The sequence below is a fragment of the Nyctereutes procyonoides genome, unplaced genomic scaffold, assembly GCF_905146905.1.
Source record: "Nyctereutes procyonoides isolate TBG_1078 unplaced genomic scaffold, NYPRO_anot_genome, whole genome shotgun sequence".
Classification (NCBI taxonomy): Eukaryota; Metazoa; Chordata; class Mammalia; order Carnivora; family Canidae; genus Nyctereutes; species Nyctereutes procyonoides.
In genome coordinates, this window is record NW_026575035.1 from 17543078 (window position 1) to 17569231 (window position 26154).

Here is a 26154-nt window from a genome sequence, read left to right on the forward strand (position 1 = left end):
TTTTAATACATTCCCAGCTCCCAGGATGATATGGGCACAAGATAAAAACCCCACTGATACATAGAGGAACTGAAAACTATGGCCTGAGAACTTAGGAAGATTTTTACAGCCATCTTCCATTTATGGCTGGATTGAGGGCTAACACCCAAATAAGTTTGCATCTTCTAAACACATAATGGATGGTGATGGAAACTGGCCAAACAGGGGAGAAAACATCCCCAAATTACAATTATTTTTAGACAAATCCACAAAGTGGTTAAGCCATAAGTCAATAATTATACCATTTCCTACAATTTAGGAATTGACTTCTGAAAATCTATTTAAAGTCCATCTGTGGAATGATATCAGTTCCCACACTTCTTCCTATTGCAGGCTCAACTCACAGAAGTTATACCCAAGTGAAGGACTAGTGATTATACATACACAGGTATACATATACACACCACTCTGCAACGTAAATGTGATTTTTAAAAATACTTAAAAATAGGGGCACCTGGGTGGCTCAGCCAGTTAAGTGTCTGCCTTCAGCTCAGGCCATGATCCCGGGGTCCTGGGATCAAGTCCCATGTGGGCTCCCTGCTCAGCAGAGAGTCTGCTTTTTCCTCTCCCTCTGCACCTCCACCCTACTCATGCTTGCTCACTCTCTCTCAAATAAATAAATAAAATCTTTAAAAATAATAATAATAACAAATATAGTATAATAATATACCATAAAATTGTATCAATTATGCTATATACTATATATTATAATATACTATGTAATTATGTTGTTCCATTGTATTGATTTTAACTTATGATGTAATGCCATCATTTATAAAGGAAAGGAACAAGAAGCTAAATGCTAAAATTCTTCAGAAGAATACCGTAGCACTTCAGAAAACTATATTTTCTGACATTGGATCTCAATTTTAATTAGAATTATTGCTTTTGAAGAAATGTATGTGTTCTGGCTTTTGCAAAGCACCTTTCAGGAGAAACTGTAGTATTTGAAGCATGGAAAAGCTGGAGATAAATATTAGCCCTGGTGTTTAGAGCAAATATTTGTACCTACTTGCCAATACATCCAGTTCTTTTTTTAAAAAAAAAAATTTGTACTATCAATTTTATTTGTAATATTTATTTCTTCTCTTGCAAGTTTTTTGTTTAAATACTTTCTTTTTATTTATTTATATGATAGTCACACACAGAGAGAGAAGCAGAGACACAGGCAGAGGGAGAAGCAGGCTCCATGCACCGGGAGCCCGACGTGGGATTCGATCCCGGGTCTCCAGGATCGCGCCCTGGGCCAAAGGCAGGCGCTAAACCGCGGCGCCACCCAGGGATCCCCTCTTGCAAGTTTTTATCTAAATTTCAGTTAGTTAACATATAGTGTAATATTAGTTTCCAGAATAGAATTCAGTGATTCATCACTTACATATAATGCCCTAGTGCTCATCACAAGCGCCCTCCTTGATACCCATCACCCATTTAGCTCAGCCCTCACCCCTCTCCCTTCCAGCAACCCTCAGTTTGTTTTCTATAGTTAAGAGTCTGTTTTGTGGTTTGCCTCTCTCTTTTTCCCCCATGTTTATCTGTTTTGTTCTTTAAATTCCACATTTGAGTGAATTCATAATGTATGTATCTTTCTCTGATTGACTTATTTGGCTTAGCATAATATACTCCAGCTCCATCCATATCATTATAAATGGCAAGATTTCATTCTTCTTGATGGCTGAGTAATATTCCACTGTATATACTGTGGAACCCAGGAAATTTGACAAAAATCCCCTACCCCTGGACAAGCAGAGCAGGACTAACTCCATTTTGTGCTGCACCTGCCACCTCCTGTATTGCCCCCACATGACCTGCTTATTGCTTAGGGCGCTGCCCCACCCTAGTCAAGCTGCTGGGCACACCCTGACCGGAAATCGGCTCAGTGATAGGCCAGTTCAAATGGATACTTTAGGGTAAAATGTAATTCAATCGGCCACCTGTGTGTGGACTGACATGACTGTGCAGCTTTCTGCGTATCCCATTGGCCACTGGCCCCTATAAAGCTGCTATGCCTCTTAGTTTCAGGGCCCAAGTCCCTGCTCCACTGTCGGTATACTTGGACCCAAGCTCGAGCTTGTAAATAAACCCTGGTGTGTTTGAATAAACCCTGGTGTGTTTGCATCTGTGTGGGCTCCTCGGTGGTTTCTCGGATTTGCAATCTCGGGCACAACATATACAGAAACTACATCTTCTTTATCCATTCATCAATCAATGGACATTTGGGCTCTTTCCATAATTTAGGTATTGTTGACAATGCTGCTATAAACATTGGGGTGCATGTGTCCCTTTGAATCAGTATTTTAGTAGCCTCTGGTGTAAATACCTAGTAGGGCAATTGTTGGGTCTTAAAGTAGCTCTATTCTCAACTTTTTGAGGAACCTCTGTACTGTTTTCCAGAGTGGCTGCACCAGTTTGCATTCTCACTGAGAGCCAACATCTCCAGTGTTTAAAGGATAAGCAGTGCTGTGGAAATTTGCCCTCTCTCCTGGGGTGCTGTGGGATGAAAGAACTCAGCATATAGGAGACTGGACTCTTCACCTATCCGATTCTGTTTGGCACCCAGAGCTCCAGAAACTCCCTTGTATGGCACAGCAGCAACTATCAACTGCTTTGTGGGAGGAATTTCACTAGCTTCTTTCTGAGTAGAAGATGCAGCCACTGGGAAGCCCGAAGCCATATTGGGAACAGTCTCAGACACTTCTCTGTCCTTAGCACTGCCCCAAGTATTCAACAGATTGCAAAATGCTGCCAAATGTCTCTGCCTCCTTAGGGTGATGAGTTTTAGTTCTCAGTTCCACCCTTGTTAGGGGACAAAAGAATTACCCCTGCCATGCCTTGCTGCAATGTTTCCTGAGGATCTAGAAGTATCTGAGGTTAGGAGTTAGGGATACCTCATAGTGTGTGTGCAGGGGTGGAGGGGCTGACATCATCATTCCCCCCTGCGTACTCAGACTCTTCTCCAGCATGGGATCCCCTGGGTATAGGGGCATATGTAACTAACACCCAGATCACTGAGCTGTTGGGTAGTTTGTTGTTGTTGTTAAGAATGATCCTAGTCAGATTCCCTTGAGAGGTGGGACACTTGACCCTGCAGGTAACTGAAATCAGAAAGTTTGAAAGAAAGGCAGCTAAATGGTAAAGAAAATGAGTCACTGAGTCTCTACCACATGAGTAGCATTATACTACCTGCTTGCAGATGTTGCCTCTTTAAATTTCCCAACAGCTCAGAGATGTGGGTGTTAGTCTCCCGGTCTTCTAAATGAGGAGACTGAGATTCAGGGAGTGGTGGAACAATGTTCAGTCTCTCAGCTAATCAGAATGCCATGAAAAACCCCGGGCCCTGATGGAAGGTGCTGGCCTCCCAAATGTCATCAGCTGATGCAATTAAGACTTTAAAAGCCTTCTTCCTAAGAGCATTATTATTTCTTGAAGAATGCTTTCCCAGCCTCAAAGGTGATGGAGCTGGCAGCCATGACCCAAGAGCCGTGGGGAAGAAAAACAAATGGTAAACATTCTTCATCACAATAATACATTTGCAGGACAAAATGCTAGCTATTAAAATATGCCATGAACGGGAAGCTGCTTGACCCCATATCTCCCTAGAGCATTTACAGTAAAATGGGCATCTGGTATTTGCATGCCTTCAAAGTTTCCTTTGGTTTGTCACTGGCACTCTGAAAATAACCCCGTTCTACTAAATTATTGATTAAAACCAGGCCATTTGCAAACTCCAGCTGAGGCTCAAACGCTCAGGGAGTGCAGAGAAGCAGAGAAAGCCCACAGTGCAAAATAAGTAGAGAAGGAAACAGAAAGGGAGGGAAGGGAGGCAGAGAGGTGGAGAGGAGGTAGGGTCTTTGTTCCTCCACACACCCCCATTGGGTGTTTTCATTACCCGCTTCCTGGTCTTGTCTTTAAGGAATGGCTTGATGAGCGTGTACAGGGCATGGATGTACCAGGGTTGGTTGACAAAATGGACTCCTCCAAAGCGGGCAGGAAAGCTGTCCTGGGGCAGAAAGAGAGAAATGCACACTGGTTAGCATATGTTCCAGATTGGATTGGACCCACACGACTGTAACACCGAGGAGAACAGTTTCTTCTCTCTGATTGAAGCACTAGCTAATAGTAAGAAAGCAAGCAAGCATGCAACCTTCCCAGCTGTTAATGTTTCCTCTATTCCCCTTGCCTCCTTCCAACACCCCTTTGACTCCATTACTTAAAAATTGTGCGTAGGAAAAAAAACAACAAAAAAAAAAAAAAGAAAAAAAAATTGTGCGTAGGTGCCATCTCTGTCTTTCACAAGTCACAATGATACGACCTTTGACGTGGCTCAGGAGGGTGCAAGACCCAGATAGTGAGGGAGTCGGAATTCATCCACGTGTCAGGTAACCAAAGTGCCAGTTCTCACAAGGCCTAAGCGTGTACTCACTCTTCTACCCTCATAATCTGCCCGCCAGCTACAACCATCTCTGCTGGCATCATCATGACAGCAGCTGAACTTTCTGGGCATAGGAAGGGATTAGAAATTGATTTCAAAGGATCTGAAGAGATGGAGCTCTCTGGAATCCACCACTGTCTGTCAGCATTTGCTGGTGACAAATTCTAGAGCTAGCTCCCTCTTTCATCCTGGGACCCACACAGTAGGGTCCAGGGAAGAGACACTTGTTGATTGATGGGCTAGCTGGTTTCCCTAACTAAGGAAATTGCGCCTCCTTTTCTGCAGATCAATATATTTTGTATATATCAGAAAATGAGAGCATCTTTCAAATGCTTCCAATTTTAGAATCCAGATCAGGGCACAAGCTCATTTTTTAGAAAAACCGAGAAGCTGTTCTCTATGCTAATTATCCACAAAATAAGAGCCCTGGACCATGAAGTCTGAGCTAGTCCCACAGCAACAGGACTTGAATTCTTGATGGAGGGCTTCCACAGACTGCATTGCATTCATCTTGGTTAATGGAATTAAAAACGAAGGAACACCGAATGCAATTTGAATTGCCAAGCGTGCTGCCAATCAATTTCATTGCAACAAACATCTTTATAAAATGTAAGCAAGAAGAGATGAAAGCAGAAGGAGCCTAGCTGCCTGAGCTAACAGTTCAGTCAGCAGGCTGATCCCTGAGGGTGTATGAAATGCCTTGCCTGGCTCTTTTTTAGTAACAAGGCAAAAGGGTTATTAATTTTTTTTTCAGAGCCCTGTGAGTCTACAGGATCCCTGGCCATCTTCCATCCTAAGACCTAGTTACCAATATAAGTACATGAACTATACATAAGGACTGACATTTTAAACTTAAAAATGATTTTTTGCCTCTATCTAGACATTTTACGGACTACAAAGGAATTGCATATTTTGAAGATAAACCAGATAATTTGATTAAAAGTCCTTGTTTGGGCAGCCCAGGTGGCTCAGCGGTTTAGCGTCGCCTTCGGCCCAAGGGCATGATCCTGGAGACCCGGGATCGAGTCCCACATCGGGCTCCCTGCATGGAGCCTGCTTCTCTCTCTGCCTGTGTCTCGGCCTTTCTCTCTCTCTGTGTCTCTCGTGAATGAATAAATAAAATCTTAAAAAAAAGTCCTTGTTTTGGAGAGTATATGGTTTTTATTTTATTTATTTTATTTTTAAAAACCAAATGAAACCACTAGGTAAGGGTAGAGAGGCTGTTTATACTAGTTTGTACATGTGTTATAATCTCTCACCATTCCAAATCTGATTTTAGATACATTAAAGTTTTTGATAAGGCTATCTTTCCTCTTTTAGGTAGTTTGGGATCTAAAAATTCTTCAATGCCTTTAAAAAAAAAAAAATCATTCCCCAAAGTTTTCCCTCAACATAAGTGCTAAACACTAACCTCACTCTTTTTGGTCTTTTTGAACTTTTTATTCAGAAATATAACTCATTTTTCCCCACTAAGTGTGGGTTCTGAAGGACTCTAGAAGAAGAGATGAGTACTATAAAGGGTTTATCTATAAAGCCAGGGCTTTACTATCCTTTTCTAACAGAACCAATAACAGGGTTGTTATTTCTATTGAGAGCCTATTGTGTTATACATTTCTAGGTTAGTAAAGTGGAAAAAAACTCGAAATAATACTCTAGAGACAGTAGGTAGAATCTCAAAGAAAATATTAGCCTTTTAAAAATGTCTTGAGACTGTTAGTTTTAGTCTATGGAAAACTCAATCATCAAAGACATCAGAACTGCTTCAATTTGCGTCAGGGAGGTTGAGAGAAAAGACACAGGGCTGAGACCCAGTCAGTTCTCTCTAGGTTGGCCCTGGTTCCCAGTCTGCCAACTTGAAGGCATGGGATTTTATTGATCTCATCCAGGTCAGCCAGCAACTAAGTACAGATACACGCATGCAAAATCCTGTGCCTCAGAGGTCTGGGTTTGGGCCAGAGTAGAAACAAGGTCACTTTTCTTCAGGTCTCTCTAAAAAATTCAAATGAAAAGCACTCTTGTCTAATAAAGACAACGTGCAAATGTTCTGGTATTCTCAAATGAGCCTGCCCATACTATTAATAATGGAGTGTGTGTGTGTGTGTGTGTGTGACAAGGGAAAGATGAAGGAAGGAAAAATTAGCAAACACAACCCTCTTAAAAGCAAGGCCAGCATGGGTGGTGGTGTTGCCTGGTCTCATTAGCAAAAGACAGATACAGGGGAAGCAAACCACAGATAAAGGGGAGATGTCTCCTAAGACCCCGAGGGGTTCACTACCCTATGGAAATGCATTTCTTAGTGGCTAGAGCAGACCCATCTCAAGATGGCAGGCCAGGATTCAATGACAGTGTAACACACTGTTAGAATTTTTGGTCACTAGGGAGTATGTGCTAAAATATACCCTAGGTTCAAATAAATAAATAAATAAATAAATAAATAAATAAATAAATAAATAAAATATACCCTAGGTTCAAGAAAATGATGTTAATTTCTGTATGTTTCATGCATCTGCCAATAAAAATAAAACATTTACTTCAAACTGTAAACATACAAATCATAAAATTTGTCCCTGAGGTTATTTTCCTACAACAAAAATAATACCTGTTCTAGAAAAATCAAAAATAGATTTAAAAATTTTTGGAAAAACTATAAAATTGAAAAATATGAAAAAGAAAAAAGAAAAATCATGTGTATTCCCACTGCTGAAGACATACTCCTGCTATTTTCTATCATTCAGGATAAACTACATTATAATAGCACACAACCCCTGCTTTTTATCATTTAAAACTATAAAGATTTATTTCTTGCTCACACAGAATAGAATGTCCTTGGTGGGTTGGCAGGGAGCCATGCTTGATTTGCTCTCAGCCAGAGATGCAGCCTCCCCCATCTGGAACAGTGCTTCTTGCCATAGCTAAAAGAATCACACCTTAGCTCTTAAGTTAGGCCACCAGAAAGTGACATGCTTCATCTGTCATATGTTACATACCAATCACGTGCCTGACCTCAAAGGGGTCAGTAAGTGGGATCCTACCATGTGCCTAAGTAGAGGAAAGACCAAAAGTGCAGATGTATAGCACTAAGGTCATCCAAGCACAGTTTCCTTCTTCCCTTACTCTCTTTTCCCTTCATTTCCTTCTTTTTCTTCCTTCTTTCCTTTCCAAATGGGATCACGTTTTTAAAATTGGACTTAGTAAGTATTGGCCTGCTTGATGCTGGTGATACAGTAGCAAATAATACAGATATGGCATTTACAGGGTAGTGGGGACACAGACAATGGCAATCAAGTAATGATTTGTTTAGTGTCTTTAATTCTTCGCTAAAACATCAGTGCATACCTTGCAGTTCTTCAGTTCAGCACATAATTATGATGGCAAGCACATCTTCCAAATTAGTCCTCAAGGCATTCTACTCCACATACAAAGAGTGTTACCTCTAAATCCCTGCTACCTGGAATACTGGCTTAACCACTGACCTATAAATCTGAGCTCCACTCACTCCTGTCCAGGATTCCCTTTTTGCTCTCTGAATATTCAGAGTAAGGCTATTCTCATCCATGTACCATGTTCTCCTATGATAGCTATTAAAGCATCATATAAGGATCTGATATCGAGGATGTGAAAAGTAGAATAACACTGATTTAAGATAAATGGAGGGTGAGCCTGTGACCAAGAGAGTGATGGAGTAATAAGAAATAGGTCTGAGCATACAGGGAAAATAGTTTTTAAAGGAACTGGGAAAGTCAGTTGATGGGGATAAACTCAAGTATGAAAAGGAAGGGGATGGAGAAAATTCTATTGTACATAAATCTAACAGAATAAATATTGAAGATGGGCCTTTCGTGTGGAGAATTAGAGGCTAAACCAGAGACATATAGAATCATGGATGTAGCCAGACCCTTTCAGAGTAGTACAAGGTACCTGGACGGAAGGAACAACTGTTGAGCTCAGAATTGCAGCTAATTAAAGAATCAGGGTCAGCTTCCTGGAAAAAAACTGTTATTGCCCTGATTGTCACTAACCAAAAGAGATTTGCCCTGTAGGAACTGCAGAGCTGCCAAAATCTTCCTGAGATATCACGATGCAGTGGCTAATCACCAGGTGTTCATTTGTGCCAGCATTCAGATGTAATTACTAAGTAGCATTCAGTCACCCGTATGCCAATAATGAGGATATACTCCTCTTCACCATTGGGATGCTGTCAGCAGAATGGACAATCAGAACTTTTGACTGTTACCAAGTGGTAATGAAACCACTGACACTTCATGAGTGAGACCATGCAGGAGGCCAGAACTCCTATCCCTGCCCAGTTATAATGAGGAGGTCCTTTTCTTTGGGTATCAGCAGAAGTCGAATGAGGAACCTGGATATCCACTTCCACCTGGCACACCCCACTTTTCCTGCCAGAGTGGTATCTCTACTGCCTCCACCCCCCAAATCAACTAAAACTAAAGGTTTGCATAAGATCCAGAATTTCATAACACAATGCAGAACTGTCCAAGTTGAATTAAAAAAATCACTCTTCATATCAAGAACTAGAAAAATCCCAAACTAATGAAAAATGAGGCCTACACCAAATGCCAGAGATGTTAGTATTTATTGAAAAAGATTTTAAATTATCCAACATAAAAAATGCTTCAACAAACAATTATAAACATGCTTGACACAAATGAGAAAAATAGAAAAACTCAGAAAAGAAATAGGAAGTGTTAGCAAAGAAATATAAAATATAAAGGAGAACCACAATGAAATTAAGCACTGAAAAATAAAATAACCAAAAGAAGAAGAAGTAGTTGAAATTCAGCAGATGGGCTCAACAGCAGAATGGAAGGGATGGAGGAAAGGGTCAGTGAACTGAAAGAACAAAAAAATTACTCAATCTGAACAATAGAAAGAAAACAGACCTTAAAGAAAGCAGACACTTAGGGATCTGTGGGTCTACAATAAAAGATCTACCATTTGTGATATCAGAGTCCTAAACAAATAGGAGTAAGAGGGCAAAGCTGGAAAAGAACCCAAAGAAAGAATGACTGAAAACTTCCAAAATATAACAAAGAGACATAAACCTACAGACATAAACCTAAGCAAACACCAAACAGTATGAATTCAAATAAATTGATGCCAATACACATCATAACTATATTTTTGAAAACTAAAGTCAGAATATTGAGAGTAGCCAGAGGAAAAAAGTATCTTGCTTATAGCAGAAAACCAAATGAAATGACAATGGATTTCTCATTAGAAACCATCGACACCAGATGGAAGTGGCATGATATTCTTTAGGTGCTGAATGCAAAGAACTATAAACCTAGAATTCTATACCCAATGAAAACAGCCTCAGGAACATGGGGGAAATCAAGAAATTCTCAGGTGAAGGAAAACCAAGCAAACTTGATGACAGCAGACCTATCCTAAAAGAATGGTTTAAGTAAGTACTCTTCAACAGCAAGGAAATGATGAAAAAACTTGGGTCAACAGGAAGGAAGGAAGAAAGAACACAAAGCAACCAAACATACAGGTAAATATGATAAGCTTTTCTTCTCTTCTAAAGTTTTCTAAATTGAAGGAAAAATCATGACCCCGTCTAACATGGTTCAAAATGTATGTAGGGGAAATATTTAAAACAATTGTAAGTTAGGGAGGAAAAAAGATATAAAAGAAAATAAAATTTCTATAGTTCACTTGATAAAATATTGACATCAAAAGGCTGATGTTATAATTGTATCATACTATATCTAGAGCAAAGCTATACAATGAGATATACTCAATAACACCACAGATAAATAAAAATAGAATACTAGCAAAAGTATAAGTAACCCAGTGAAAGGAGAAAAAGAGAAAATAGAATGCAAGACAGAGAACAAACAGAAAAAAGAAAGTAAAATGGTAGACTTAAGTGCTAACAAAATCAATAACTCATTTAAATGAAAACATCAATTAAAAGATTGGCAGAGTGAATTAGAAAACATGCTGTGTGTGTGTGTGTGTGTCTGTATACGCTGTCTATAAGAAGCTCACTTCAAATATAGCTATATAGGCTGCAACATATATGAAGTAAACACTGATAGAACTGAAAGAAGAAATAGACAAATCCACAAATACTGGCAAATTCAACATCTCTCTTTCGACAATTGATAGACTTTTAGACAAAAAGTCATTAAGCATATAAAAGAATTCAATAATGTCATTAATAAATAGAATCTAATTGATATGTGTAAATATCACATTCTGTCCATTATCAGCAGAATACACTGACTTTTTAAGTAACCATAGAACATATATCAGGACAGACCCACTGAGATATAAAAAAGACCTCAACAATCTTAAAAGAAGTGAAACCATACAGAGTATATTCTCTGTCCATATGGAATTGAACGGGAAATTAATAACAGAAAGATAATAGGAAAATTTCCAAGCACTTGGAAACTAAAGAACATATGTTTAAATAATTCATGGATGGGTCAAAGAAGAAGTCTCAAGGGAAATTTATAAATGTATGAAACTGAAGGGAAATGAAAATACAATGTATCAAAACTTGTGAAACACAGCTAAAGCAGTGCTGACAGGGAAATTTATAGCACTAAATACACATATACAAAAAGGAGAAATCTTGAATCAATAAATTATAGCCCCCACCTAAGACTGTAGAAAGAGAAGAGCAAACTAAAGCCAAATCAAGAAGAAAGGACATAAAAAAGAGCAGAAATCAATTGCATTGAAAATAGAAAAAAATAAAATCAATGAAACAAATTCCTTTGAGACACTATCCCTAACGCCCTCCCAGCTTGGAAGTGTATAATGGGCCACTCCTCATGAACCCTGTATAACTCTTTCAGCCCATGGATCCTGTCACCATGCTATAAGAAAACCACCTTTTTGCACCAAAAGTGCCTCAAGAATTCTTTCTTGGCCATTGGCTTCAAACCCCAACATCTTTCCTCTATCACTATGATCAAGTGGGGTTTATCCTCAGGATGGTTCAGTATTTAAAAATCAATTAATTGAGTGATTAACTATGTTTTATAGTTTCTATATTTGATACCTTGACGTGTGGGGACATGTGGGGACTTCCTGATGAGGAAGGAACTGCCTCTTGTGTGATTCTTAGAGAAAGCAAATGACTCCTCAGGGAGCACTCCTTTCATATGCAAACTAACCAATCCGGGACCCACACCCACAACTGCCTCCTTTATCAGACTCTTAAACTCTGGGCCACTATTTCTCTCCCCTAATCACCCACAGGGTCAGGTACCAACCAACTGGAGACAGCTTCTAGACCCAAGAGCCCACTGAAATTATTCAAAATAGCCTAAATCCTAAACCTGCTTAGCTTCCTTTCCCTGCTTTCCCATTTATTCCCATGAAAATCACAATTAAGACTCTTGCCCAAGTTTTCTCCTCACTCCCTATGTCTCCTGACTAACCATCAGCCTTCCTCCGGTGCCCCTCCCATCATGGTAGGCCATGCCCCTGTTTCTAGGGATCTGTGAATAGAACAAATGTCTTCTTTCATAACAGTCATTTCCATGTTTGTGTGTTTTAACTATACCTGATTAAAACAAACTCCAGGTACCTTTATAACATTCATCCATTCTTTTAACAGGCCAAAGAAGAAAAAAATTACGTGATTATATCAAGTGATGTAGAAAAAGAATTTGACAAAATTCAACACTCATTCATGATCAAAACTCTTGGAAAAATAGAACTTTGTTTATAGATAACATGATTATTTACATAGAAAATCCCAAGGTGGGACGCCTGGGTGGCTCAGCAGTTGAGCATCTGCCTTTGGCTCAGGTGTGATCCCAGGGTCCTGGGATCCAGTCCCGCATCAGGCTTTCTGCAGGGAGCCTGCATCTCCCTCTGACTATGTCTTTGCCTCTCTCTGTGTTTCTTATGAACAAATAAATGAAATCTTTATTTTTTTTTTTTTTTTTTTTTTTTTTTTATTTATTTATGATAGTCACAGAGAGAGAGAGGCAGAGACACAGGCAGAGGGAGAAGAGCAGGCTCCATGCACCGGGAGCCTGACGTGGGATTCGATCCCGGGGCTCCAGGATCGCGCCCTGGGCCAAAGGCAGGCGCCAAACCGCTGCGCCACCCAGGGATCCCTAAATGAAATCTTTAAAAAAAAGAAAAAGAAAATCCCAAGGAATCTATTTTAAAAAAACAAAAACCAACACTCCTACAACTAATGAGTTCATTAACACTGCAAGATACAAAATAAACATACTAAGAATCAATTGTATTTCCATGTACTAACAATTAAATAAAGACACCAAAATTTAAAAATGCATTACTATTTATAATTGCTCCAAAAATTAAATACTAAAAAAAAAAAATTAAATACTTAACTGTACATCTAACAAAACATATCTGGGATTCATATGCTGAAAATTACACAATGCTGATGAAAGAAGTCAAAGATTTAAATAAATGAAGAGACATATTATATTGTGATTTGAAAGAAAACATACTAAATATGTCAATTCCCCTCAAATTGATAGATCTATCTACAGTATCTATCAAAAGCCGAGGGAGATTTTTTTCTGTAGACATCAATAGAAATATTCTAAAATTTACATGAAAAGGCATAGTCCCTAGAATAGTTAAAACAATTTTGAAAAGAAGAATAAAGTGGGAGAAATCATTCTACCAAATTCAAGGCTTATTATAGCTGAGATAATCAAGACTGTGTGGTATTGGGGGAGGGAAAAATGCATGGATCAATGAAGCAGAATAGAGAACTCAGAATAGATCCACACAAATATGCCCAACTGATTTTTGACAAAAGTACAAAAGCATTTCAATGGAGGAAGAAAGCTTTTCAACAAATAGCGCTGGAGCAACTAGATTCCCATAGGCAAAATAAATGAACCTGGCTTAAACCACATACCTCATACTCAAAATTAACTCAAAACAGTTCATGAACCTAAATTTAAAACATAAAACTATACAGTTTTAGAAAAAAATGTTGGAGACAATTTTTAGGATCTCAAACAAGACAGTTTTTAGACTTAATTGCAAAAGCATAATCCATAAAATCAAAAGAATAATAAATTGGATATTGTTAAAATTTAAAGCTCTGGTTCTATAAAAGTTCATGTGAAATGGTTGAAAAGAGAAGCTAAGAGTGGGACAAAATATTTGCAAACCACTTATCTCACAAAGGAATAATATCTAGTATATATAATAAACGTCTCAATCTCAATAGTAAAAAGGTAAACATTCCACTTAGAATGTGGGCAAAAGACATGAAGGGACATTTGACCCAAGGAAACATACAGATGTCAAATAAGCACATGAAAAGATGTTCTATATCATTAACCATTATTAAAATGCAAATTAAAATCACAATGAGATATCACACTATAAACCTATTAGAATGTCTTTAAAAAATTAAAACACAAAATGCTGGTGAGGATGTGGAGAAACTAGATCACTCCCACATTGCTCGTGGGAATGTAAAATGGTACAGTTCTCTCTGCTAAACACTTTGGGAGTTTTCTGAAACACTAAATATACAACTACCATATGACCTAGCAATTGCACTCCAGAGCAATTATCCCAGAAAAATAAAAACTGGGTATTTATAGCAGGTTTATTTGTAATAGCCCCAAAATGGAAAAAGCCTAGATCTCCTTCAATGAGTGAATGGTTAGACAAGCTGGTACATTCATACTGTGGAACACTACTAAGCAAGTAAAAGAAACAATTACTGATATACACAACAATCTGGATAAATCTCTGGAGAATTATGCTAAGTGAAAAAAGCCCATTGCAAAAGGTTACATACTGTATGATTCCATTTATGTAACATTCTTGAAATTACAAAATTATAGAAACAACAGATTAGTAGTTACCAGGGGTTAAGGAATGGATGAGGGTTGAGAGGTGTGGGTGTGGCTATCAAGGGGTAACATGAACAATCCTTGCGGAGATGAAAATGTTCTGTATCGTGACTGTATCAATGTCAATATCCTGGATGTGATATTGCTGTACAGTTTTGTAAGACATCGCTAGTGGGACAGACTACGTAAAGACTCTATGGGATCTCCCTGTATTATCTCTTACAACTGCATATGAATCTCCAATCATTTCAAAATGAAGACTAAAGAACATGATTATTATGACTATTTCAAAACTCCCTGAAGTGGAGGTAACCAGTCATTTTTAAAGTAAAGTAGAAGCGCTTCTAAGGATGATCTTCTCTGCTTTACATGAAATGTTAAACCAAAAAATGCCAAAGTAAATTATAAGGTACAAGGCACATTTCAGGACATTCTAAGGGGCTCTTCTTTATTTTCTTTGGGAGTCTTGGGTAGTGTTCAGTGATTTTTGCAATCCACTAGGAATGTATTTTTTAATGCGCTCTTCGTTTGCACTTCATTTTCACACAGGCACTATTCAAGCATCACTCAGTTGCCGTTTCTTGAGTTTGATTGGGATTTAGGAGCAATATGACAGAGACAAAACTATTTCCTCTCTCTTTCTTTGACAATCAGATACAGATGTTCCTGGTGGCAGCTGGCCGAGTTTCCCGCTGGATAATGAAGCACTTACTAGTGCCATTTTCTAAGATTTGTAATGCCTGCAGGCGAACATACTTCACAATGGGGCTCAAAACACATCTGACCTCAAAATCACATTGCTCTGCGAAGCCTGGGGGACTTTGCTCACAACAACTGCCCTCTCAAACTCTCAACTTTTCTCACCTCTTCTGCTGCCCTTAAGTGAGAAGTATAACAGGGCCACTTTAATTCACAAATATGTGAACTCCTCCCATCTATTAAGATTCCTCTGAAAATCAAATGCAAAGAAGAAAAAGGAAAGGATGAGCACATGAACTATCCCTCAGACCTTCTGCCTCTTTCTCTGTAACAGCTCTGAGTGTTTTTCAGGGCCTTGGCAGGTGGCATCCATTCATTCATATAACCACATGTATGTAGCTTTGCAGGCAACATAAAACACACGCATGAAGTTCGGCTTTATCTATTCAGTTTATGCATGTCCTACTAATGACACCCATTTCCCACATCAAAGCAGACAGATAAAAACATTTTCAGCAGCATAAATGGGCTTCACTGATGCAAGAGAGCCTTCTAAAAATGCTATATTTCATGCTGATGGGTTTTTATTATATCACGTGGTCAGTCATTAGTGTGAAAGTCACATATCCACCTATTTGTGAGGAAATGGAGAGCTCATGCCATAGCAGTTACACACCAAGTGCTTTATATATCAGTAGCAATCATGAGAGAGGAGAGAATGTGCTTATTAGCAAGGCAGCTGGGCTATGGATTTTCTTCCAATATATGCTCCTAGAAATCATTGTTGACTTCTGAGAGGCTATACTGACCTGGTTTTCTCTTAAGGTTAGAAAAGGCCTGGATTTTTTTAATGCAAGTTTAGAACAGGACAAGCCAGAGGTTACAGGTTTGTCTGCAGATCCTGGAACAAATTAGCAATTCTCCTCACCATAATAAATGAAGCTGGCCTTCAAACCAGCCTGGCCAGCAGATCAAGCTCAGAACCTTCCCTAGCTGCAACCTAAGCAATATTCCTTGATGATCTCTTCTATATTCAATTCTGTTCAATAGTTGAACAAGCAGTTATTGGGCTCCTCTTATGAGTAACATGCAGGGGGTCAGGGATATAGGAGACACACTCCTTGTCTTTAGCCAGTTTATGGTCCAGTGGGAGAGACAGGGAAATTACAATACTTTTAGGGGGAGACCCAGAATTCAGAGCTAAGGTTCTGTGTTCTTGCTTAAAGCAGAACTAATAAACAGCTCAGGTAGTCAGAGGTGAAGATCAGAGGAAGCCTGGATGTCCTGCAGAGACCAATACAAAAGCTTTACATAAAAGAAGTAACAGAAAATTTATGTGACTATGTTTGATAGTCTTCAAGACCTTATTTGCCACTAGGAGTCCCTACATTTTGCTTAGCGTCACTATGCTCTAAGAATAAGCTTCAGATGATCTCTTTTAAAAAATATAAAAACATGAGTGAAGGGGGCAGCCCTGGTGGCGCAGCGGTTTAGCGCCGCCTGCAGCCTAGGGCGTGATCCTGGAGACCCTGGATGAGTAAGTCAGGCTCTCTGCATGGTGCCTGCTTCTCCCTCTACCTGTGTCTCTGCCTCTCTGTGTGTGTGTGTGTCTCAATAAATAAATAAATAAATAAATAAATAAATAAATAAATAATCTTAAAAAAAACCATGAGAGAAGGAAAGAAGGACGGAAGAAGGGAAGGGAGGAAGGAAAACAACTCAAAAATTGTCTCATGTCTGTCAAATTTTTGCCAAGATAACAGAAAATGTGGCTGTAAATTTAAGGACTATCTTGATTACACTGGTATCACCTCATTCCTGGTAGGAAAGCCTTTAGTAACAAGAAAACCAAGAAAATCCCAACTGCTTTTTAAACTTTCTACTTAATAGAGCTCCACGTAGGAGAACTGCATCCTCCTTTGGCTCTGGCAATCTCATTGCTGGCCCAGCAAGATGAGCAAAGAGGTGACTATGACTGCTGCCAGAGGGAAGGAAGGAGTAGAATGCAAAACCATCCAGCATGGTCACTCTTAAATCTGCAAGAGCTGAACTCAAGCAATGGAAACTTAATTTGCCAAAAAAATCACTTCCATCTTCTCTAACCACAGTGACCTTTAAAAGGGTTTATATCTGACTATTAAATAGCAAATACATGTGGAAGTATTTCATCTTCAAGTTTCCCTCGGGGTCCCTAAGTAGTAAACAGATGATTGTTGTTCATTATTTAAAAGCCAATTCATGGAGAAACCTAGGTTGCTTGAATCACTGATTTGCACAGGAAATCAGTGCCAGAAGAAAGAGTATTCTTCATATGATTCAACCTGCCATTTAGTGCTTAAACTCAGAAAATCATGGTTTCTCTTAGGGAAAGAAGCATGGTGGAAATGACACCGGAATCATTCAAAGCAAAGTTTTCGTCTAATGGTAAGCCTTTAACCACCCAAATGTCTTTGGTTTGTAACTAAGGTTGTAATAAGTAAGAATAATAAAATGTTAAAGTCTTAACAAGCATAATTTAGGAGAAAACGTTAAAGTCAATAAGGGTTATTTAATGGCTAAGAATTGGGCATTTAGTTTCTAACAGGAGTTTTATATGTGTTAACTCATATAATATGACAATATTTTGTAGGTATTATATATGTATTATATTATCTATTATAGTATACCAGTTTTATAAATGAGGAAGCGTAGCCTTACTTACAGTAGTTAAATACTTGGCCAAGATCACCCATCAAGTTAGCCATTGAACAACCTTGAATCCAGACCTGTCCATTCTTATGGTCAAAGCTTTTGTCTCTTTACTATAGGCTTGTTTAAACTCTTTACATCAGTACAATTTTGACTGTTGACTATCTTCATGTGGGTTTTAAGAATGCATATGCTTACTAATTCAGATGAAATTGATTAATCAGATCAGTAAGATTAGTTGTTGTTACTAAACCAAAATGAAAAATATCTTTAAAAGGACTCTAGAAGTTTTAAAAAAAAATGAACCTGAACATCCTCATATTAGTCTTATTGGAGAACATTGTACTTTTTATAGCATAGATATGTTCATCTTAACATGGCCATATTCTGCAGGAGATATGAGTCAGCTGAAAATTTTCTTGTACTGGTGCACATTTCATTTTCCAAACACCTAATACACATCACTTCTCCATATCAAAAACCACCAGTAACACCTGTCAGAATAACTAAAATAAAAAAACACAAGAAACAACAAGTGTTGATGAAGATGTGGAGAAAAAGGAACGTTCTTAAACTGTTAGTGGGAATGCAAACTGGTATGGCCTCTCTAGAAAACCGTATGGAGTTTCCTCAAAAAGTTAAAAAAAGAACTACCCTATGATCCAGTAATCACATTACTGGCTATTTACTGAAAAAATACAAAAACAATAATTCAAAGGGATACATGCACCCTGATATTTATTGCAGCATTATTTACAATAGCCAAATTATGTAAGCAGCCCAATTGTCCATCGATTGCTGAATGGATATAGAAGATGTAATATATATAATGGAATAAATATTATTTAGCCATAAAAAGACGAAAATCTTATCATTTGCAATGACATGGATGGAGCTAGAAAGTAAGAGAAATAAGTTAGAGAAAGAAAGATACCAGTTGATTTCAACCACATGTGGAATTTAAGAAACAAAACAAACAAGCAAGGGAAAAGAGGGAGAGACAAACCAAGAAACAGACTCTTAACTATCATGAACAAACTTTTACCAGAGGGGAGTTGGGTGGGGGGATGAGGGAAATAGATGATGGGAATTGAGAGGTACTCTGGTCCTGATAAGCACCAGGTGATGTATCAAGTGTTAAATCACTACATTGTACATTTGAAACTAATACAACACTATGCTAACTATACTGGAATTAATATTAAATTTTTTAAAACTGCCAATAGTACATTTCCAAAATAAACAGTAGGGAGGGTTCTATCAGGACAGACTTAGAGAATTTATAAAATTTGTGGTACTGCTTCTTTCTCTTTGTAATGGAGTTGGTACAGCTCATCAATACCTTGGTCTCCTCTCCCTGGGATCCCAGCTAAACTGCATTTCCCAGCCCCCTGTTACAAGGTGATACATAGGACTACGTTCTGGAGAAGTGAATGTAGCCAAAAGTAAGATCCACCACTTCCAGACCCAAACATAAAATAGACAGGAATCTTGTATTGTTTTTTTTTTTTCTCTTCTCCATGTGGCTAGAAGTGAGGGACTCTGATCTTCTAGAAGATAGGGGAACCCCACAGTGCAGGAAGCCCCAAACAATGAGCCACTTATTGGAGGCGAGATCCAAGCCCCATTAGGGCTGCCTAACCAGGAGCAATAGTAGAGGATTCTGTAGGAGTGAGAAAACAAAAACAAAAACAACAAAAAACTTTCATTTTGTTACTAAAATTAAACACAGCGTAGCTTAGTAGCTTATCCTGCCCTGATGAGCTCCGACGACATCAACAATGAAAGGCGGGGATCTGGGCTATGGACATGACTTGGGAGTTACCAGCTTGTAGATGATACTTAAAACTGTGAAAATATTTTCACAATTGACAGAGCATTCAATGGTGTCAAACTCTTCTGGGAGGCCAAGTAAGATGAAAGCTGAGAAATGTCCCTTGAATGTGATGATGTGAAGGTCCCTGACTTTAAGGAGCTTCCCTTCTACCTGGGAGGGAGACAGAGATAATCACCACCACCACAATAAAAGCTAGAAGGTGCTCGATTGGAAAATAAACTGGGAAGAAGGCTGGGGATGTTTAGGAGGGTACTTGAATTTTCAAAAGTTGGTCAGAAAAAGCCTCTCTGAGAAAGTAACCTGTGAGTAAAGCCCAAGAGCTATGTGGGAAGCCAGCCAAGTGGTTGCCTGGGGCTAGTATTTCAGGCAAAAAGAACAAGAGTAAAAATCCAATGGTGGGAGCATCTCCTCCACCTCTAAAGTAAAGGACCAACCAAACCAGCATTTCCCAAAGTAAGCACAGCAGAATATTAATTCTGAAAGGTCTCCCCATACAAAACAGGATTCCAACTTAAACACTGCATACTCGGCCTTCTCTTGGGAAATAAACGAACACATCTGTCTATTTAATTGAAGCCCTTGAAAAAGTCTGGTAGCAAAGAAACCGGTTGAACTGTGTTTAACTCATGGGTTCCCATGCGTTCTACACCATAGGACCTTTTTTGGGGGGAGTTTATCTATTAGCCAAACTAATATTCTAGCAAATCCACAAGGGAAAATTCTGGACTTAACTCTCTGTGTATGTCAGAAAACAATGCACTTCAGGTGTTAGACCTGTGAGGTTTGAGTCGGCGGTGTGATAGTTTAAATATTTTAAATATTGCCAGATACTATTTTAAACAAATCTTTTGTGAAATCATATAGTTGTCGGGAGCAAGCATGTGATTTTGAGAAATTATTTTGTTTCCTTTTTTAAAGTTAGAACTGTATTTTAGTCATTTGAAAATCTGTCCTATTCCTATTTCAACCAGCTTGCTCCTGGTCTTTAGAAAGAGGGCCCACTGATTTCTGGGTGTACCCAAGTAAGACCAGAAAAGGGAGTTTCCTCCAGAGGGAAGCTGTTTTTCCACTCCAATTCTTTGATCTCCATCTTAGGAAAGAACTGCACCATCCATTAGAATCTAAATGGCACAGAGATTGTCTGAGATTAGGATAGAGCATAATCTTTCCTTTAAATGCGAGAACCTTTAGCACAGATTTGGTATCATCTTGAGAGCAGGATGCTGCCGGTAGCCGAGCCATAGAGACGGCTGGCAGGTCACTATGACCCGGGAGCCTGGAGGAGAGCCAGGCTGGACCTGAGCAAAGAGTCCTATTGAGTCCAAGATGCATTTTGTACATGTGGAAAACACTGCCTTTTACTGCCAAAATAGGAGTTTGCTGCCTTGCTGAGTGAAAGACAAAAACATGCTTTGAACTTAGAGGGTAAAAAAAGTGACCTTGAGGGGGATTTTACTTGCCTTTCTTTGAAAAACTATCTCATACACCTCTTCTTTTTGCTCATCTGTCTGTCACGCTGAATGGGGCCTGTATTGACTTGTAACCACTTTAATTCCATTGCTCAAAGAAAATTCTCCCTAAATCACGCCACAGTTATCTAAATGATTCCATGAAATTTAATGTTTGATTTCAGCATCTTTATAGATCTGATGCATTCATATAGTCATGATTCACACGGGCATCTTTTATCAAAAGGGTTTTGATAAATATATAGACTTTACAACTGTCTTTATACATTTATTTACATATTGCTTTGGCCTGAGTGCTGTTTCAAGGGCTCAACTTGGAAAGTACAATCGGCTCCTTAAGAATTATTGACCATTATAAATATTTGAGTAATTCTTTTTCATGGAAAGAGCACTTACATTGATAGTTAAAAAAAAAATGATAGAAATGACTCCAAAGAGAAAAGCTCATCAGTAAGAACTCGTTAAATTTAAATTCTACTGTTTGTGCTTCTCACTTAGCTACAGGAATCTTCTAGAATTTAACAACCAAGTAATTGAAGATTATTACTAATAAAATTAGATGTTTTCTATTAGACAGAATTTACCATCACAGTATAATATGCCTTGGGAAAGGTGGTTTTCCTGTTTTTTATTAGCAACACGAATTCTTTTTTTTTATTTTTTTTATTTTTATTTTTTATTTTTTTTTAGCAACACAAATTCTTATAAGTGTTTTCTCTCTTAGACTAGCAAGAAACTCTAAACTTATCGAAAGATTTCAGGCTAGAATCTTCCAGAGTTACCTTATATCTTCAAGAAAATGCTTTTAGGTATAATGATCTCTCTCTCTCTCTCTCTCACACACACACACACACGTATCTGTGGGGTAACACCATCAGGGCTCAAGATCAGGGATTCCTCATGATCAGGGACCATCTCAATGAGTTCCATGGGGAAGAATGTCTTTTTTTAAGTACAGGTCAATCCTGCTGTCCTGGCTCCATGCCTTCCACGGAGTTCTTACTTAAGAAATGAGAAATCCCCTGGTTGAGGGAAAAGACTCTCCAAGGGTACATAACATTTCCAGGAATCTTATTCAGAGTGTTGTCATATTATCCTAATTTTATGTTACCATTTATGCATTAGCTATATTAACATAAGATAGAATTTTTTTTTTAGAAATTTTTATTTTACTTTCTCTTCTCCTCCTCTTACACCCTCACCCACAATACCATGCATACACCACGTGCCGCAGACCCCAGGGCACACTTGATAAATGTCTATTTTTTTCGGTTTTCTCTTCCTTTCTTATCAATAAGGTCTCCCCAATGTAGGATTGAATGCATTCAAATTTACAAACAAAAATAATCCAAAAGTTGGACTTCTCATCAGGTGAGTCAGTTGTCACTTAGGGTTCGAGTAAATCAGCATCCCTTCTGGAACTGGCAAATCTATCAGTAAAGAATCATTGCTTTGTCACAGAGCAGTATCTCCTGGTTGAATAAAGACACCACTGCTGGGGTAATGTCTCAGTTCTTTTTCTCTCGATGCTTCCCGGAACTGGATTTGGAGCAGTTATTGGTGTGTATTTTGTGTCCCTGCATGTGGTGCCGGTAGGGGAGGAATGTGCATGTGGATGGCAAAAGGGTATCCGCAGGGCCAAAGAAGTTGCCATGAAAGGTAGAAAAACACGCACAGCAAAGTCTCCCTGCTCCAGCACTAGCGCTGTCTCTCTTTGGTGTTACCAAAGGGTCATGAGTATGGACGTCTTTGGGACTGCCAACATTGTGTTTCAGGTACAACACAGTCAATGCAAACTTTGTGGTCAGTGAGTTGAGGTTCGGAAGCAACCTACAGGGCAGCTTTAGGCAAGTTACTTAATCTCTCTGGGCTCAGTCTGCTCCTGGTAAAATTCTGGAAGCAATTGTGAGGTTTCAGATCAATGTATATCATCCACAGTGTCTGGCGATTAGAGTATATCCTGCTTGGTGCTCTTTCAAGCCTTTACTCACAATTCCTACTCTTTGTAATAATACCTGCGGGCACACCCACAAGACCAGGCCATTTCTGAACCACCATGTCTGGCTGTCATTCATATTCTTCCTTTTTCTGGCTTTGTCAGTTATGTCTATCATGAGGGTACATGCCCTGGTCTTTATACCCTAGGGTGGGTCCATCACTATGCCTCTCCTGATCTGGGCTGCAGAGTAGGTTTTAACCTTGATCTTGGCCTCAATTTCCAGGTTCCTTTTCAGCCAATGGGAGCTATTGGTAGAAACTCTGAGGTGGGTGAAGTGAAAGGAAAAGCCAGGGCATTTCTTCCAGTTGGTTCTATCTTGGGTGGCTACCTGCCCGGGCTCCAGCTCTCTCAAGACAGGCCTGTGTAGGCCCAGGCCCTGGGTCCCACTTATCTTTTCTCTCTCAGCCTTGGGTGGGTCTCTGCTTCCTATTCTTGCTAATCTCTAGCTTGCTTCACCATCCCTGTTTGGCTGCTCAAATTTTCCATTATCATCTGCATGGTGTAGTCAATTCCTTATGTTAAATTAAGTTCCTTTGTTTTAAATATTTGTGGTAGTTTCTGTTTTCCTGGTTGGACCCTGACTGATCCACAGATGCTTCATTAGTGACATTATTACATTGTAACCTTTGAGTTGGAAATTCACACTATGGAATTTCAAAGTAATGAGTCCTTAGATTCCTCAGGTAAATGGACTTGAACCATTGCAGGGCCAAGTTAGCTTATGGAGCCTGGTAAATATAGCTGTACCTGTAAACACAGAAGACACAGTAGGACTTCTGTTAACCCTGGCCACAGATTGAGTTGAAACAGGAAGTTGAAATTCCTGAAGGAAGGATCGACAAGGATCTTGGTGACCAGGAATGCCATGTCCCAGCAAGGCTGAGAACAGAGGATCCTTTCTTTAGACATGTGATTATTATTCCATGTTAGGCAAGGGAATGGGATATCCCATCAAGTTTAGGTTAAGGAGTGATAAAAAAAAACTTCTGTGTGCTTGCTACTCTTCACATCACATCTAGTGGCATGCCCCAAAATGGAGAGGAAGATTCTTTAACAGTGCTGGTAGATTCTCTCCATTTCATAATCTTACTGCACTTGTAACAGGGACAAACATTACTGTTGAAGTATTCCTGGTATTCCTCTTCACTGCTCCCCTCATCCCCACCGACTTCTAGAAAGGAAAGATTTCCATTTGTTGGTTGGTTCTAGGTTCTCTTTTGCAGTGCAGACTTAGGTTGATGAGCAAAAGAGAAGGAATAAAAGAAACAGAGTCACTGAATGAGTATGCCATTGAAGGAAAGGCAAGGGAGAGATATCCAGAAAGTAGGTGCCCATGCACATGGGGAGAAACTGAGGAATTCAAGTAAGGGGAGTGAAAGGTATAAAAAGATGGAGGGGCAAATAAAGGAGACTTTTTGAAGTGTCAGTTGAATGTGGGTTGTATCTCCTTTCTTTTATATATATATATATATATATATATATATATATATATATATATATTTAAAATATTTTATTTATTTATTCATGAGAGACACACACAGAGAGAGGTAGAGACACAGGCAGAGGGAGAAGCAGGCTCCATGCAGGGAGCCCAATGTGGGACTTGATCCCGGAACTTGATCCTGGGACCCTGGGGTCATGCCCTGAGCCAGAGGCAGACACTCAACCCAGGTGTTCCTGTATCTTCTTTAAAGTTCTTTAAAAGATGCAAATAAAAATTTGATGTACTTTAAAATGAGTTTTAGTGGTTAAACTGTACTTTTAAAAAATGTTTTACTTATGCCACACTGCATGGGTACCTGAAGTTTATTTGGTTTCCATGTTGTCTGCAGTGCATCATTAGCACCCTAAATGATGCTACCTTATTTTCTCATTGTGTTATCTTTCAGCTAGGCAGAAAGCTGCTGACAGTTGCCTTCTTTATTTATATATTCACATAAAAAATATTGGTTGAAGGCCTGCTGTGTACCAGGCTTTATGTAAAACTCCATTCTGCCCCTGAGAATCTCAAAGTCCAGGGAGAGGCAAATGTAGTGATGGGAATCAGGATACAAGGTGAGCAAAGAGGAATCATGCTAGTTTTCAAAAACCTAGCACAGGGGATCCCTGGGTGGCTCAGCAGTTTCATGCCTGCCTTTGGCCCAGGGCGCGATCCTGAAGTCCCGGGATCGAGTCCCGCGTTGGGCTCCTGGCATGGAGCCTGCTTCTCCCTCTGCCTGTGTCTCTGCCTCTCCCCCCCCCCCCGTGTCTATCATAAATTTTAAAAAAAAATCTTAAAAAAAAACCCCTAACACAGAACCAGATATGTAGTAGGTGCTCAAATAGGAAGTAATAGAGTAATAGACTAATCCAGTAATAGAGGGTGCAGGGGCTGTGAATCAAATGCAGGGACACAGCAACATCAGTTGGCAAAGGTCTGACTCTATTACAAAATGGGAGAGAGGAGAAATGGAGGTTCAACCTATCACTTTCTACTTGATAGCTGAACCAATTCCATCAGTTGTCACGTATTAATGGCATGGGGACATACTACCATGTGATGGCACTGGAGTGACAGAGGGACACACTGCCCTCTATTCTCAAGACAATCTTATTCTGTTTGGAAAGATAAGACAAACACAGAATACAAATAGAAAATAATAAGTCCATATACAATGAAACATAAAATCTTGAGCTAGATGTGATTGTATATTGTGGGAATTAAAAATCAGGTAAGCTTTTCCTACATCCAAGAATTCATGAAAAAGAAATAAATGCCCACAAGACTGTTTTGAATTACACTAAGGTGACACCATAGACTCTCTGGTAGAAGGTGTGTGCAGGAATGACGCATGCGTAGGAATGACAGATTGGTGTTCATGGGCTAACCCTCGTTGGGTTTCCCTCGAAAGAATAGAATAGAAGCAGTGTGTGATGGAAGCAAGCCAAACCTCCTCACTTACACACTGCGTGGTCTCCAGGTTGAAGCCAGAGTCTAACTCTAAGCAAACTTGTAAAAATGTGTTCACAGCTCTGTAGAGCTAGAGATATCAAATGATGGTATTCAAGCAATTTAAAATTCTAACTTCATACAAAATAGTGTTGTAGCTGACCTTACAGCAAGCAAGCACAGAAACAAGAGCTAGTCTGTGTACTCTGAGTTTCTC

At 39.1% G+C, this 26154-nt stretch overlaps 1 protein-coding gene across 1 annotated transcript in view; it reads right to left on the reverse strand.

The window, feature by feature from the left end:
- CLVS1 (clavesin 1) overlaps positions 1–26154 on the reverse strand; it is a 162973-nt gene that overhangs the window by 30553 nt on the left and 106266 nt on the right. Inside the window, exon 3 of the mRNA XM_055318407.1 lies at positions 3926–4036. Within this exon, the coding sequence (XP_055174382.1) occupies positions 3926–4036 (111 nt within the window). The remainder of the gene's footprint in view (positions 1–3925; positions 4037–26154) is intronic.